This window comes from Pocillopora verrucosa, chromosome 3 (genome assembly GCF_036669915.1).
Source record: "Pocillopora verrucosa isolate sample1 chromosome 3, ASM3666991v2, whole genome shotgun sequence".
Classification (NCBI taxonomy): domain Eukaryota; kingdom Metazoa; phylum Cnidaria; class Anthozoa; order Scleractinia; family Pocilloporidae; genus Pocillopora; species Pocillopora verrucosa.
This window is the reverse complement of record NC_089314.1, coordinates 29,538,877-29,553,252: the sequence shown is the minus strand read 5'-3', so window position 1 is coordinate 29,553,252 and position 14,376 is coordinate 29,538,877. Positions and strand designations below refer to the sequence as shown.

Here is a 14,376-nt window from a genome sequence, read left to right as displayed (position 1 = left end):
TCGAACAGTTTGGACATGAACAACCATTTAAGCATTTTTTTATTGACGTAATGATACATTTAATTCCTGGGCTATACGATGAACGCGATTTAAAAATCTCTCTAGTTCAATCATTCTTTACACCGATCACGATGGGATGACGCTAGTTTGTGGGTTTGCCTTTGGAGTTAAGAAGCCACAGTTACTTCAAAGGTCTGTGCGAAAGAAAACAAATCTCTCTTAATCCTCTCGAGTAGTCGTTTATACAGGTTAAGGCAATCCATCTCCCCTCACGATGACTAAACCTAGCTCTGTTATATTACGAAACAAAAAGTTAAGCACACAAGACTGAACTAGTACAGCAACTCGAAAACTATGAGGTGCTTATTTAAGGCCAAAAGTCATTTTAATGACAGCTATCAACAAGTAATCGTAAAAAATGCTGGAGTTTGCTGTTGTGGTGGTTAAGGTCTAATGTAAAATGTGGGTTGAAAATATCAGAGTTCACGACGGAGTCCGTAAGTATCACACACAGTCACCTCTCAGCGAGGGGGCTGAAATCGAAGCGAGGTTTTCAAATGGAAAATAAACCGATCGTATGATCAGTAATGTGTATGCCAGATCAACATTACCGCACGAAACGTTACGTAATTTTTACTTTTCTGGTATGATCTTCTCGATTAACCCAAAGAGTGATGGAAATGGAACGTTCGGTTGGAGGCAGGAAACGTTGCGTGATAACCCACGGAACAACTGTGAATGAGATTATGACCTGAATGAAACTCAGTCCTTCAGACCATCATTCTCGCCTGAATACTGTCTGCACATTCTTCTTCGCACTCCTTCATAGTATGAAACTAGTTCAAACCCTCTAGCAAAGTAACTAAAATATCCAGTACTTAAAGTACTTTGGTGTCGAACGACTCAGTTACGGAAGTTGACCATATACTGTAATCGCTGTCATCCTTCGCTCAATAGAAAGCATTAGAGTTTTTCACTCATTTACCCCTTTAACCCCTAAGTGACTAACATCTTATTTCTCCTTAAAACATCACCCCTGAATAAAGCATTCAGGTCATGAGAATAAGGGAAACAACTAAACTAAAGAAGCTCTTAATTGTTAGACAAATTCTCCATGTCAGCACCTCAGAAAACGTATAGAAAACAGTACGGAGAATATGCATACTGATGTTAGGATGTAAAGGGTTCAAGCAGTTTTCAGTTTCTTAGCCCTCCTACTCATTAACAGAGTAGTAACTTAAGCAAACTCATCACCAAAGAGGAGCCTCATATTACCGTCTCAAGGCAATTCAAGTCTAGAGAACGTGAACAAACGTAACAAATCTTAGCGTTCTCTTGGTTGTGTGATGTACACCAATTACAAACTCTAGTGCCCGGCTTTGACAGCTCCACAGCACTAAGTCCACGCGTCGTGGAACACATGGCACAGATTTTGTTCTCTGCAGGATTTACGTACGTGCAACGAAGACAGGACCATTCTTCTCCACTCATTCCAATGCCTTGTTCACCCTTTCCTTCAGAGGCCTTGAGGTTCGCAAATTCATGCTCTCCTTTAGTAACTGCGCAAACATCCACAGAATAGACTTCCTTACACTTTCCACAGACTAAATGATGACAAAAACGGCAAATGCATGATGCGGCTAGCAAGCAATGTTCACATACGTTGTTTCCAAAATGTTTGGCTTGCTCAACTACATGAGCCTCGTGAGACGATGTTGTTTGAGCAACTGATACAGCTCCAGTTTGAGAACCTTTCACGGAACCTTGAGTAAGATTTTGAACCTGGAAAGGAGGGGAATGATAAGCTGTACCATCCTCTTTTCGAGTCGAATCCCTGCTCGTTCTACTCTGTACAGATGACGGGGGTTTATCTGGTAAATGATTCCTCCCCTCAGTTGCACCAGAGCTGACATTGTAGACACCTGTAGACGCAACAGGATTTTCAATATCAACTTGCGATCTGTGTGCTTGTCGTGATTTAGCGGCTTCCTCCGCACTAGGAATATGCTCCTGCCTCCTGTGTCCACTGGACATGTTTTTCTGCTGCTGAGGAGCTTTTGCAGCTTTACCAACGTTAGATGGCTCGTCGCTACTTGACAAATGACTTGAAGATCTCACATGCGTGTCACCCTCCATCCCAACCAAACCCTGTGCGGAGCGAGAGATGTGAGTTTGCTGAATTATCCGTAACCTGTCTTCAAAGCGTCTCTCACCCTCTTTCGTGGGCAAAGATTTATCTGATCCACTGCATCCAATGTTTTGACAGTCAGAACCAGCGTTATATCTGAGGTTCACATACCTGCTGGTGTTTATGTCATGAACACTTGCGCCAGCTTCGGCTGAACTATTGAACGAATGGCCATTATTATGGCCGTTAGTGAGACGAGGAGAGTGTGGTGAACCAAGCTGATTGAAAGTGTAGTGACTTGAATGAGCGCCATGCTGCTGGCCTCCTTTTGTGTTAGCAGGGTACTGTGGGCGACCTGTTGAAGGCGTTGTAACATGTTGGCTATTACCAGTCTTTTCTCTGAACGTGGCACTCCTGCTGGCATCATCATATCGAGAACTATTCTGGTCGCGCACCTCCCTGTTGTATGCACTTGCGTGCTCAGGTAGGCTTTCTTCAGGATTTACACCGTACAAAGCGTTGTCTGTAATCCGTACCGAGTCAACACCGCCTAGTGATAATTTGTGATGTGGTAGTTGAGCAGTACGAACGTATCCGTTGCGGAATGTAGGCTCATTTGAACGATTACTAGCATTCGCAGCACCACTGTCTGTTGCTTTTGATAGAACAGAGAGGTTGGCTGAAGATCCGCCATAGCTGCTGGTGGTAGTTTGGTCCCCTGACGCTAATTCACCTGGAGGTCTGGCTCTAGCTTTGATGTTATCACCGGACGTCCCCCTGGTGAGCCCGTAAGATGATGCATCATCTCCCTGTCGTTTGTCAAGTTCTGGCTGTGTACTGGAAAATTTTCGGTCTAGATAACGAATAGCTTCCTCCATGGTACGTTTTTTCGTTCTTACTTTAACAATTTCCTTCAATGGAATATTTCTGCTTGAGTTTTGACTTTGAATTTCCTCCATTATTTGCAACTCCACCTGAAGTAAAAAGAGGTTGAAGGATGCCCACACGGGATTTCTTCTCCCAGAATCTTTTATATACACTTTGTGTTCATCTCTTTCTGTGTAGCCGAGAAACTTCAACACAGAAAAAATGAATTCCTTGTCTTTCAGTTGGTTTTCAATATTCTTAAAAAATGCTGTGTAAAGCTGTTGAAGAAGAAATTAAAAATTTGTAAAGCTCACCGAAAATCTCAACGCACAGAGGCCTAGAGTGGCCATTGGAAGTTAATTACAAAAGTGAAAAGTTAGTCAGGACATCAGCATAACTAGTAAAAATAACACAGCCCCTTGACTCATTACCAACTGAACAAAATTGACCAATCACAAATGACTTTATTACTGGGTGAATCTGCAAAGTAAGTTGTCAGATAATGAAAATTGCTCATAATGATTGCTGAATCTGACTCTTCACCTTTGATATTGACTAATGAACTTAGTTTAGTTTAGTTAGTTTGCCTTTGATCCAATATTTCTAATTCAACCTCTAAGTACACATCTCAAAGGGCAAACTCGTGTTGCTCAAACACTACTTTATCAGTGGGAAACAAAACAGACTTTCACAAATTTTCTGTTGTCTCTAACCTATTCACTACAATGAGAGACTATTCAATCACAGATTAAACTCTGGAAGTGATATGCTATTTTTAAAGAAAAACGTTAACATTCATCATCCCTGCCAAAGAGGAAAAAATTCATTGAAAATCATTTATATCCATACAAGGTACCTTAACAGTGTGGTACTCTTTACGCCAGGGGAACCTCCACAAGTTCACTCCATATTTCTCAAGGCTGTTCATTCCAGCCTTCATCATTTTAAAGAAGTCTTCATCACTATCAAATTTCTGAGCAATTCTCTCTACATCATCATAAAATTCCACTTCCAGTGCAAATCTGTAGCCAGGTTTAGAACTGCTCAAGAATTCTTTAGAATTCCTCACAAGCACCTCCTTGGTTTCATTGGCATCATTTGAGTGATATTCTATGTATTGACTTAACAAAGATTCCCAATCCATTCTTTTTTACTTCACATCACCTTTAAGCCTGCAAAGAAAATCAAATATCATCTTTAACAAAAATCAAAACCATCAAAAACTCAAAATAAACTGATTTGCATTTCAGCTTTTCAGATATTTTCTACAAATATTTAACACAGAAATCAACATAATTTGATTTCAGGTTAAAAAAAAAAAAAGAGGAAAAAAACCTCTACAAGTAAAAGGGAACAGAAGATCTGAGTGAATGAAGTAACATTGTATCTACAGTACATTATGTAAATCAACAAGCTCAAATGATAGCTGGCATGTTTAACCACTTTTTTGGGGGATTGATGATACCAATTTTTCATTCCAAAGTTCTCATGACCTTGCCAAGCATACTTGGGAGCTGCATAGCTAAATTTTCAATTGAAAAGAATCCAAGCTGACTTCAAATCCTCTTAGCTATCAAGAGTCACCAAGAGCTCTTGGTTGAAGCATCCACTTTAAATTTCCCCCTAGTTTTATTGAATCATCATGACTACAAAATCATATTCTTTCTCAGAAATTAGATAAGTTCTCTGAATCTCACTGCAACAAATTTATGGTAAAAATTCAGCATCTTCATATAAGAGATCTTCAAAGGAAAAAGTACTTAGTGCCTACCTAAACAGTTTTAAATGAAGCATTTACAAGAAAGACTAGACAGTTTTAAGAATTGCAACATATGTTCTTAAATCAACTATACAGCATTTATCTATTGTTAGTACACATTGATCAGTTGCTCTTTCTCCAAATTTTTTTTAAAATTTTCATTCTTAATCATTGTCCACAATTATTTTGTCAATAGCTAAATACCCTGGCACTTACATTAAGACTACCAACCTCTCTATTTGTTAAATGAATTGTGAGGATATGAAGAATTAGACCATTCTGATATAAAGTTTCCTGAAAATTCTGTACATATTAACTTGCAAAATTATGTCAAGGACTTTTTCATGTCTTGTGTTCTACATTTCATCTCGCAAAGGACAGTTCAGTTAATTTTATCCGGTGGAATTTTAACAAAAGATTAATTCTCCTTGATATCATTTCTTCCAGATGTACCATTCATGGGAAGGGAGAAGATCAAAAGTTGCACATTTATTTATTAACGTGTTTTAACTCCACTTTGACAGCTACGACAAAGCAGGAGTCGAAAGTGAAACCGGAAATGTATCATTGGGGGGATCACCGCTTCGCAATATTTATAGAACATTAAAATTGACTTCCTTACGAACCTTCGTTGTGTCCCAGATACAATAGTAAGTTAAATATCGCAAGAAAAATTCAGACTGTTCCTACGATAGAAGAAGATATTCTGGAAAAAAACTCTAACATTCAAAGAATATTAAATCGTGTGAAAAACGACCTTTTTTTATGCCTACATGTCAGCTTGCACAATCTCGATCAAAAGTAGAAAATCGGTAACGAAACGAAATATTTCGAGCGTTTTTGCATGAAGTCCACCGAATTTCGATCGATCCTAAATTTCTAAGAGATCACGAGAACCTGTCGTAGAACATAACAAAGTTACCACGAAACATAAGCAGAAAAACATTTGCTTCGCTGATCACTGTGCATGACATAACAAACCTTGACGATCAATTACAATAAACAATTACCGTAGTTCAATCTGTCGCCTTGAAATAACTCCAACAGACTGCTAAGATGTCAAGAACCGAAGTATCTCCAAATATCTAGTCATAAAAATATATTGCCTAGTGTGACTTCAACCATCTCTCCATCTCGCCAACGAACTAAGGAAATAATGTAGGAATTGTGGGATCGGTGGTCCAACTGGTCCAACGCTAGTGCCCAGGTTTTAGTCAATTGATCGGCCACTTCCAGAGGGTGTGGTTGATATGTGCAAGTGAGCAAGATGGTGCTTCAAAATCTCCCAAGAGATGGCCAGTAGAAAAGTGACAGGTTCGGGGGAGGGAGGGGGGGGGGGCTAAAGGAACAAAAAGGTAAGAATTTGAGTTAATTATTCAGCCAAGCCAACGTAATATAGCTAGGAAAAACGTACTTGAGTTGATGAGTGCAGATACTTAGTAACTATTACCAAAAACCAACGAGCTCTTATTGCAACATAAATCGCCAATGACGATTATTTAAAATTCATTGAAAAGATTACTTACAACCTCGAGGTCAATCCATGTCAATCATTTCTATTCCTAAGTATTCAGTCCCAATTATGCATGCTCGTAGGTCTTCATTTCACCATTTTCCACTTGTGTGGAGATGTGGTCTTCACGTTGAAAATTGTTCCGAGCGTCCCAACTGACGAATTGAGAAAACGGTGTTGTGTTAGCCCTTTATCGACATCGAAAGTGGTGTGGCTATATCTCGTCAAGAACTAAAATTTTTACGCTAATTTTCATTCTCAACTTGAAAAACGAAAAGGCACTGAAAGAAAATGAAAGAGATCAGACTAATGAACAAGGAAGTTAAAACAGATTGGTCGTCTGCGTTTCATTTCGAAGACACCGGTATTGATACATTGTAGCGGACGATCACTTTGTTTTGCTCTCAGTTCTTTAACTCTGGATTTACGTTTGCAACTCATGTTGTTTTTTGATGCTTAATTCCTTCTTATTTGGTGTCGTCTCCTTCCCGTTTAAGAATATCCAAGTCCAACAAAGGAAAAACAACAACTCAAAATATTGTTCTATGCAATTGTTTTCAATAGCACGGAAAAGACACAATCCAAAGTTTATAGGGACTCCAAATCGACTGTATCGCGAGAAAAACGAGGCATCCTTAAAAACGTTAAGACCAGATTGGGGTGAAGAATCTGCAGGATGAACAAACTTACAAGCATTTGATTTATAAAAAAAAGTACAAGATTTATCTGACATTACCTTCCCATTATACATAACAGGTTTGATTCTATTCAGACCTGTAGTGTATGAGGCAGATAATTCAGGCTAACGTTTTGAACTAATGTAAAACTAGATAGCTCAGAGGAAGTTTTATTTCTTTCAAGATAACATCGCCTTTACACAAGCGCGTTTGTGAGGTATCAAGTAAAAGATGGCGGGCAGACCCGGCACTTTTCCAAACCTAGTCTACTTTTCAAGTAAAACAAATGCAATAAATAATAAGGAATAGCTGTGGATCATGTGATCTGATTGTCTGGGTGAGAATACTTCTAAAGCAGAACTGTTATCAGTGACAGTGACTGTTTCAAGCTGGGTTATCAAGTCCATCAAGTAACGCGTGATTCTCGTGATTACGTAACCAACAACAGTCCTTCCAGGACTACTCCTGTCCAGACGAGTTAACCCTTTCACTCCCAAGATCTGATTGTTAATTCTCCCCTCTAGCTGCTACACATTTCCTTGTAAATGAGTTGCGAGAATTCTACCTGATACATTAGAATATTTTCATTACCTGTTTGCTAGATAGTGCATGGATATTGCGGGGATAAGTTACTTGTTAACAACTTCTGGGAGTTAAAGGGTTAAACGTCTTTCTAAAGTTTGCACTGGTCCCTAACATACATGCAGCGTCAGCGTGGTTGTCTGTAACAAGCTTATCCTGCTTGATAAAGGATATCATTACATGTGCAGCGCACTTGTCTTAGTTATGAAGATGGGTCTCCCCTCCCTCCCTGTCGTTACGTTATTGTTTGGACTTGCGATAATTAATATTCCATCCGACTGCGGGGTCGGTAATAATGCAGCAAAAGAAATAATTTAACCACATCATGTCGTCAAGTTAAACTGTCTTTCTGACAAAACAAAACAGTACCGACCAAATATTTTCTAGCAGGGTTTGGACTGATGGCCGAAAAAGGAAAATGTCACTTCAGAGAATGGAGTTTATATTTCTGAATACAAGGCTTTCATATGTGAAGAACAAAAGAGAGAAATAAAAAAAATAAAATAAAAACTTAACACGAAGGACTTCCTGGTTTGACCTACTTGCTATCAACATGAAAGAACACTAATTTTATAGTAGCAATCAGAACATATTTTACACTTTGTATCACAAATTAAACCTATTATGAAGATCTTACAATCCTTTAAGAATAATCTACTATTAATTTTTGTCGACGAATGCCAGAGTTCCCTTCATTCTATGATAACTTTCTTTCGTCTACGCTTCCGTTACTGATTGACTCAGCGTCTCCAGTGAATTCATCTTCTTGTTCTGCGGCCTCTTCACCCAGAACTTGTGCCCCTTGAAATTCTTGAGGCCTACCATCAGGTCCCACCTGAGCTGTCCTGATCAAACCCTTCCTATTGAGGTCTTGGATCAGACCAGCCAATTTCTCAGCTTCTTCCTCCTTCTCCTGCTCAGTCATTTCATCCAGTGGATTAGACTTCCCATCATCTTTTGGAATAGCACCTAACAACAAAACAATCTAAATATCGCCGAATGCCCAGTGAAAATATCTTACACCAAATGCAATTAGCTGTCCCACGGTTGCCACAGTCATTAGGTTTGGAATTGTCTCACTTTTCCCTACTAAACATAAAATTTCTCAAGCCAATTAAATTAACAATTTAACAATTTAACAAACAAGTCCTAATTAAGGCCTCCAAACTCCAATCACAGCCAACGTTTCACCCATAACGTTTTGCTTGTAAGCAAGTCACATACAGTGTACATGAACTGAAAGTTCATTTTTGGGATCATAGAGAAAGGATCGCTATTCTTGGAAACCCCATATCAGCTTGCTACTCAATTTCATTACAAAAAATTCTACCAATCCAACACCTTCACACTGTGAAATGTTCCAAAGAATTGAAAATGATAAAATATTAATTGAGTGGCTAAGACATTGCTGACTTGAATTGACAATCTTTGTCTGGCAATCTGGGTATCCCTCTAACAAACAGACCAATTAACTGTTACATTGTAAAAAGATTCTACACACAGTGTGATAACTGAGTAGTACTTTTAAGTCTTTTGCACTTTAGTAAGTGAAAAAAAACTACTCACTGCTAGACTGTACAAGACTGTACCTCAATGCGTTTCCTACAAAATACCTAAAAATTTATATTCTCTCTTTTTGTCCTTTTGAAGCATCATATAATGCTGATCAACCAGCATCTAAAATGGGCTTTTTGAAGCATCCCATGTGTCCTTTTCCATAACCTTTTAGGTGTTTCTCTTTCTCTTACTATTTCATTTTATGATGACACAACTGGACCAAATAACTATTATTTACTCCTCTTGAAATCTTAACCTTCATAAAGAAACTCACCTATCATGGGATCAATCTGTGCCTTATCCATGGAATATTCTTCAGTCTCAGAATCATCGTCATCTGAAGAGTAATCTCCAATACTCTGTGGCTGAACACCACCCATAAGTCCACGTGAAGCCAGCAGCCCTGCTGCATTGCCATAACCAGTGTATTTAATGAGCCGATTGACATTCTCCTTACAGAGAACAAATAGAAAATCTGCCACCAGCTCCTGATGAAAAAAAATTCCAATTTTAGCACCTAACTATCCTTGGCAAACTTTCTTTACAGGGCTATATTGTTGTATTGAAAAGGGAAACACTTGTGACCTTCGAGTAATTTCTTATTACCAGCTATTTTGCTAATTTTAGAAAATATTAGTGAACTGTGAAAAACTCTAGGACAACTATAGTTTTGGAAAAAACTTAAAATACAAATTGTGTTAATAAAAAAAAACTTAGTGTTGCAACACCTCAGAAAATTATGGTTTAGAAGTTTAGACTTCTCCACTGCACTGATTCTTGAAATGGTGTTCTGCATATCATCATACTTAAATAAACACAATGTTCATTTGACTCAAGGTGTGCGTATGTGTCCTTCTGTCTCCCAAACTCTGTGTGAAACATTGTAACAGTCAATACAAATGGCATTAATCTCCACAAACCCACCTTAATATCTCCAACTGGCGATGTCATAAGCCTGACCAGGCCATTCCTTATTAAGTTTCCTTCTTCTGGGCGAGTGGTACCCACCCTTCCCAAGGGTGGCAGCACTTCTTGTCGTAGATACTTCCTTATCACTCTGTTTCCACGCGCCATTTGACAAAAGGCACTAAGAAATGGGACGATTTCTTCCTGTGGTGGCTGACTGGCAACTTTAAGACGACCATCCAGGATTGTCAACATAGTCCGAACTGTCAGCATATTGTATTTCTAAAAGACAAAAAAACAGGTATACATGTTTTGTTTGTAAAGTAGCAATAAGGTCACAAACTTTGTGGAGAATCATGACACAATCCCCTCTAACATTCAAATAGATTCTGCTTTGGCAGTTGTTGTAGAATTTGCTTTTAAAGTAAATTATTATTGTCAAATTAAAATATATTAATTAAAATGTTCTTACCAAAAGGGTTTCAGTGTCTTCATTCAATAATTTACAAGTATGCATAATACATTAAAAATTGCAGTTCTTGGTAAATGTAACTGTTTTTCTTATATTATTTGATAGTAATATAACAAGAGAGTGAACGATTCAGAATCAGACAGACCAGAAAGGTTTAGTGTCTTATCATTGACTGTGTTGGCCCTGCTCTATGGAACTTGATTTAATCCAGCACATCACCTTCAAGAAACTGCCATAATGAATGGCACATTTACCTTATTAATACTCAAGTTCATAATAAAGAGTGAAACAAACCCTCAAAATAGCAAACAAATTTTCAACTTTCATTTGTCACTCTTATAACTGTATCTGTTGGAGATTCCACAAAATACAGAATGTTTAACAGTGAATTGCACTTTCCCTTTGGTATTCATGAAGATTGAAAGAATAACTACAAGTTAAGTAAAACCATTAAAAATAAAAGCCCTGTGTGTAACTGTATTGTTCCACAAACCTTACATTTTACTTTACCTTACACATGAACTAAACTTATCAATTGAGGAAATTGTTTAATTCTAGAAGTCGTTCATCAGATTTATATGTAGTAGTAGTAGTAGTAGTAGTACTACCTCTTTATAATTTTTGTAACATATTTTGTAGAGGCAACTGGTTAGAAAGCCCAACAGGTTTCTTTTTGTAGTTTATTGTGACATTTGTTTTTAGACTCAATTGGACAAAATTTCAGTGGGCTTCCACTGATGTCATATCGATTGACCAATGGAAACTATTCATTGTTCTATTCATTCCCAACGCATGGACATGAAGGCAAAATATTGTGCACAGTCTGAGAGTTACCAACCAATCATTGCACCACCACTAATATCATTTTTGTTGTCTGCAAGATTTTCCAACCAGTTTCCTCAGTCTATTGATTAATATGCTCAAACCTCAAAATATATCCTAAACGTCTTCAATGACCGTCTTGTCTCAAAATCTTGGGCAAGTGCTTTACAAACACTGGACGGCATTGTCCACATTAAGTGTTGGAGACAATTAGTTGGCATGTTGGATAGGATGTTAATTGCATGATTTGGAAGGTTCTCTGGCTGTTCAGACAATGGACTGATGTGTGCAAACATGGTTCGTACAATAAACACTATCCTTTCGCAGTGTTCAAGTGTGTCAGTGCTATCAGCATCAGGTAGATTTATTGTGATGTTAAACATTGTTTTCAGGATTTCAGCAGACATACGAATCTCATCCTGTGACATGGTGTAAGTTACTGGACTTTCCTCAATCCTGGACCTGTAAGAGGGTTACAAATAATAATCATATAACTTTACATACCACAAAATACATTTGTTAATTTAAGACAAGATTTGCAAGAAAATTTACACTCTTTATATCTGGTTATGACAGAAATAATTATTTTCACTCTCCTCAAGATGACTTCATGATAAATATAGTGGCTCAATGGAAAAAAACTAACTTCCTTAGTTGGGAGAAGGTAATATCAGTGATTTTCAATCAAGGAGAGGAACACAGTCAAATAAAAATTGACATAGATGATTCTAAAAGGCCTTGTGATCACTAATTAACCATTGCAAATCAAATTTGGACCACAGAAAAGCAAGAGTGCAATTTCCACCACGATAGTTAAATAACATGAAAATAACCTGGTTTTATATAAAATGAATGAAATATTAATAGGATATATAAAAAAGTCTGGAAGCACAATGACTGTGTGCACTACAAACAGTGCACACAATCAAAATGTTGTCTGCCTTGACGTTCTGTGATGTTAATTTCATGTCAATTGTTACTAAGTAATATAACTTTAAAAAAAAAAACAAAACAAAAAAACCTTTCAAATCCCATACAGGCATGAATTTTTTTTCAGGCCTTATTTGCACTACTGCCTAAGTAGTGCACATTACTGCGAGGATCACTTTCATTCACGTCTTTATCCACAGTTCAAATATATGACTTTCATATATTCTTAACCGTTTGTTCATCACTTCACGGGTTTATTTAGAACCAACATCAAGACCAGCTCTCAGTTGGCTTGTAAGCTCAGTTGGTAGAGCACTGCACCGTTATCGCAGAGGTCATGGGTTCAAATCCTGTACAAGCCTGAATTTTTTTTTTTCAGGCCTTATTTGCACTACTGCCTAAGTAGTGCACATTCCTGCGAGGATCACTTTCATCCACATAATATAACTTTTCTTGGGTAATTTGGTGTAAATATAAAGCACCTGCAAATTTTTGGATGACTACAAATGGCACTTTCCCTTGTCTTTGAGAAATTCACTTGTGCTTGTTTACACCAAATTGCACTTGAAATCATTTTATAACCAATTTTAAAACTGACAGCAAAGATTTCGGGTTCTCTGTATTTCTTGCTCATGAGGATATGAAAATCTGATTGCTACATCATATGGGTTTAACCAGAGAATTGAATCACATAAATTGTCGCCAGCAATTAGTCTTGAAAAGTTAAGTGAAGAAGATTTTTAAAAGTATCTACACTGACAGTAACCTCAATGTGGCAAAGAACAGGGTTCACAGTCCATTAACAAGGAATCACCTTACATTTCATTCTACGTTGTACTGTACTAGAATTAAGTCTAACAAGAGTTAGTGAAGGAAATTGATCTAATTAAGCAGTGTTTTAAGTTCACTTTCCTTAAGTTAAGTTCAGCATATCATTGAAAAAATTGGTGCACTGACGATCCACAGATTGGATAAGTTTTAGTTTGCTTGAATTGCACCTACATGTTGATGACACATCAACAGGCCCTGGCAATATAACCCATCAATTACCTACAACATATACATAATAGAACAAAAGCAAACTTAATATTTCTATAAATCTATGCCGTGGTTTGAAATGACTTCAGATTAAAACAACCCAAACTGGTTGGATTTGAATTGTCCTTTCCACAGGAGTATGGTAATTTATCATGACTTAAGGAATACACACATAAAACTATTTGAAAATAAGTTGACCTGGAATTCATCTTAAATTGCAACAACTGCTCATTTGTACAATCTGAAGTAAATTAAAGTTTAGCTTTCGCTAAAAGCATCGATATTTACCTTTCCACAACAGTCAGCGCCTGGAGCCTTGCTCCCGTCAACTGTCCACAACCTTCTCTAACTTTGGTTTCATGACAGACTTTTCTCTGATCTTTCCCTGGAATACAGCTATCCAAAGCATGAGTCAAGACACAAAAGCCATTGTTAGAAATAACGTCCACTCGAGCAGCGTTTTCAAGAGCAGTAAGAAGGAAAAGAAATCTGAGATCAAAGTATTTCACATCGGTAGCCAAGCGGCTGACCTCAAACCATATTTTTATCCTTGCAATGATTGCTTCGATGCATTTGTACTTCAAACAGAGTCGACGAGCTGCTTGGCTGTGATAGACTACATTACATAAACATTTGAGCGCTTCAATAACTACATCGCTGTATGCGATAACTCTCTCACAAGTGTTCTCTCTATTTTCCTGCTGGTCTTCATATCTTGTTCGCTGTTCTGGTTCTTTTTTAGGAAGACTTTGCGCGGCTTTGGACACTTCTATCATAAGTTCTGCCAGTGAAAGTAGAACTAATGACGACTTATCAGAAGTAAGCGATCCCAGACCGTCTTTATCACGGCTTAGAATCCTCAAAGCACGGAGACCGTGTATTTTGAAGGTAACCCCACGGGCTTTCGTGGACAAATCATCGAGGATCGCATCAATCAATTTCTTTCTAAGACTTAAGTCCACATGGAAGAAGCTGAAAGTCTTTTCGTTTGTAGAACAAAATTGTTGAAGTGTTTTCACAGCAGCGGCTTCGTTTTGGGAACCTATACTTTCAAGAATAGCAGTGAAATTCTCCATGACTTGTACAGCCTACTTTTCAAATACAAGGCTTGGACACTTAGCATCA

The 14,376-nt window shown here is 37.8% G+C and overlaps 2 protein-coding genes across 2 annotated transcripts; both read right to left on the bottom strand.

Moving 5' to 3' along the window:
* Positions 1–363: 363 nt before the first annotated feature.
* Positions 364–5,904, bottom strand: LOC131786619 (protein tamozhennic). The gene is made up of 3 exons (XM_066163091.1): positions 5,765–5,904; positions 3,852–4,167; positions 364–3,273 (listed from the first exon to the last, which is right to left on the bottom strand). The coding sequence occupies exons 2-3, from the start codon at positions 4,137–4,139 to the stop codon at positions 1,267–1,269; spliced, it is 2,295 nt and encodes a 764-aa protein (XP_066019188.1). The 5' UTR covers positions 4,140–4,167; positions 5,765–5,904; the 3' UTR covers positions 364–1,266.
* Positions 5,905–7,098: 1,194 nt separating this feature from the next.
* LOC131786624 (synembryn-like) lies at positions 7,099–14,334 on the bottom strand. The gene is made up of 5 exons (XM_059103681.2): positions 13,540–14,334; positions 11,388–11,745; positions 10,008–10,271; positions 9,358–9,571; positions 7,099–8,495 (listed from the first exon to the last, which is right to left on the bottom strand). Exons 1-5 carry the CDS (start codon positions 14,325–14,327, stop codon positions 8,224–8,226), a joined length of 1,896 nt encoding a protein of 631 aa, XP_058959664.2. The 5' UTR covers positions 14,328–14,334; the 3' UTR covers positions 7,099–8,223.
* Between the last annotated feature and the right edge of the window lie 42 nt (positions 14,335–14,376).

Excerpts from the sequence above, each read along its gene's own strand:
- LOC131786624 (XM_059103681.2), bottom strand. The coding sequence starts at position 14,327 with ATGGAGAATTTCACTGCTATTCTTGAAAGTATAGGTTCCCAAAACGAA. Across the intron at positions 10,272-11,387 it reads CGTTTAGGATATATTTTGAG|AAATACAATATGCTGACAGT; the intron begins GTTTGAGCATAT and ends TTTGTCTTTTAG. Across the intron at positions 8,496-9,357 it reads ACAGATTGATCCCATGATAG|GTGCTATTCCAAAAGATGAT; the intron begins GTGAGTTTCTTT and ends TTTTGTTGTTAG.
- LOC131786619 (XM_066163091.1), bottom strand. The coding sequence starts at position 4,139 with ATGGATTGGGAATCTTTGTTAAGTCAATACATAGAATATCACTCAAAT. Across the intron at positions 3,274-3,851 it reads AAGAGTACCACACTGTTAAG|CTTTACACAGCATTTTTTAA; the intron begins GTACCTTGTATG and ends CTTCTTCAACAG.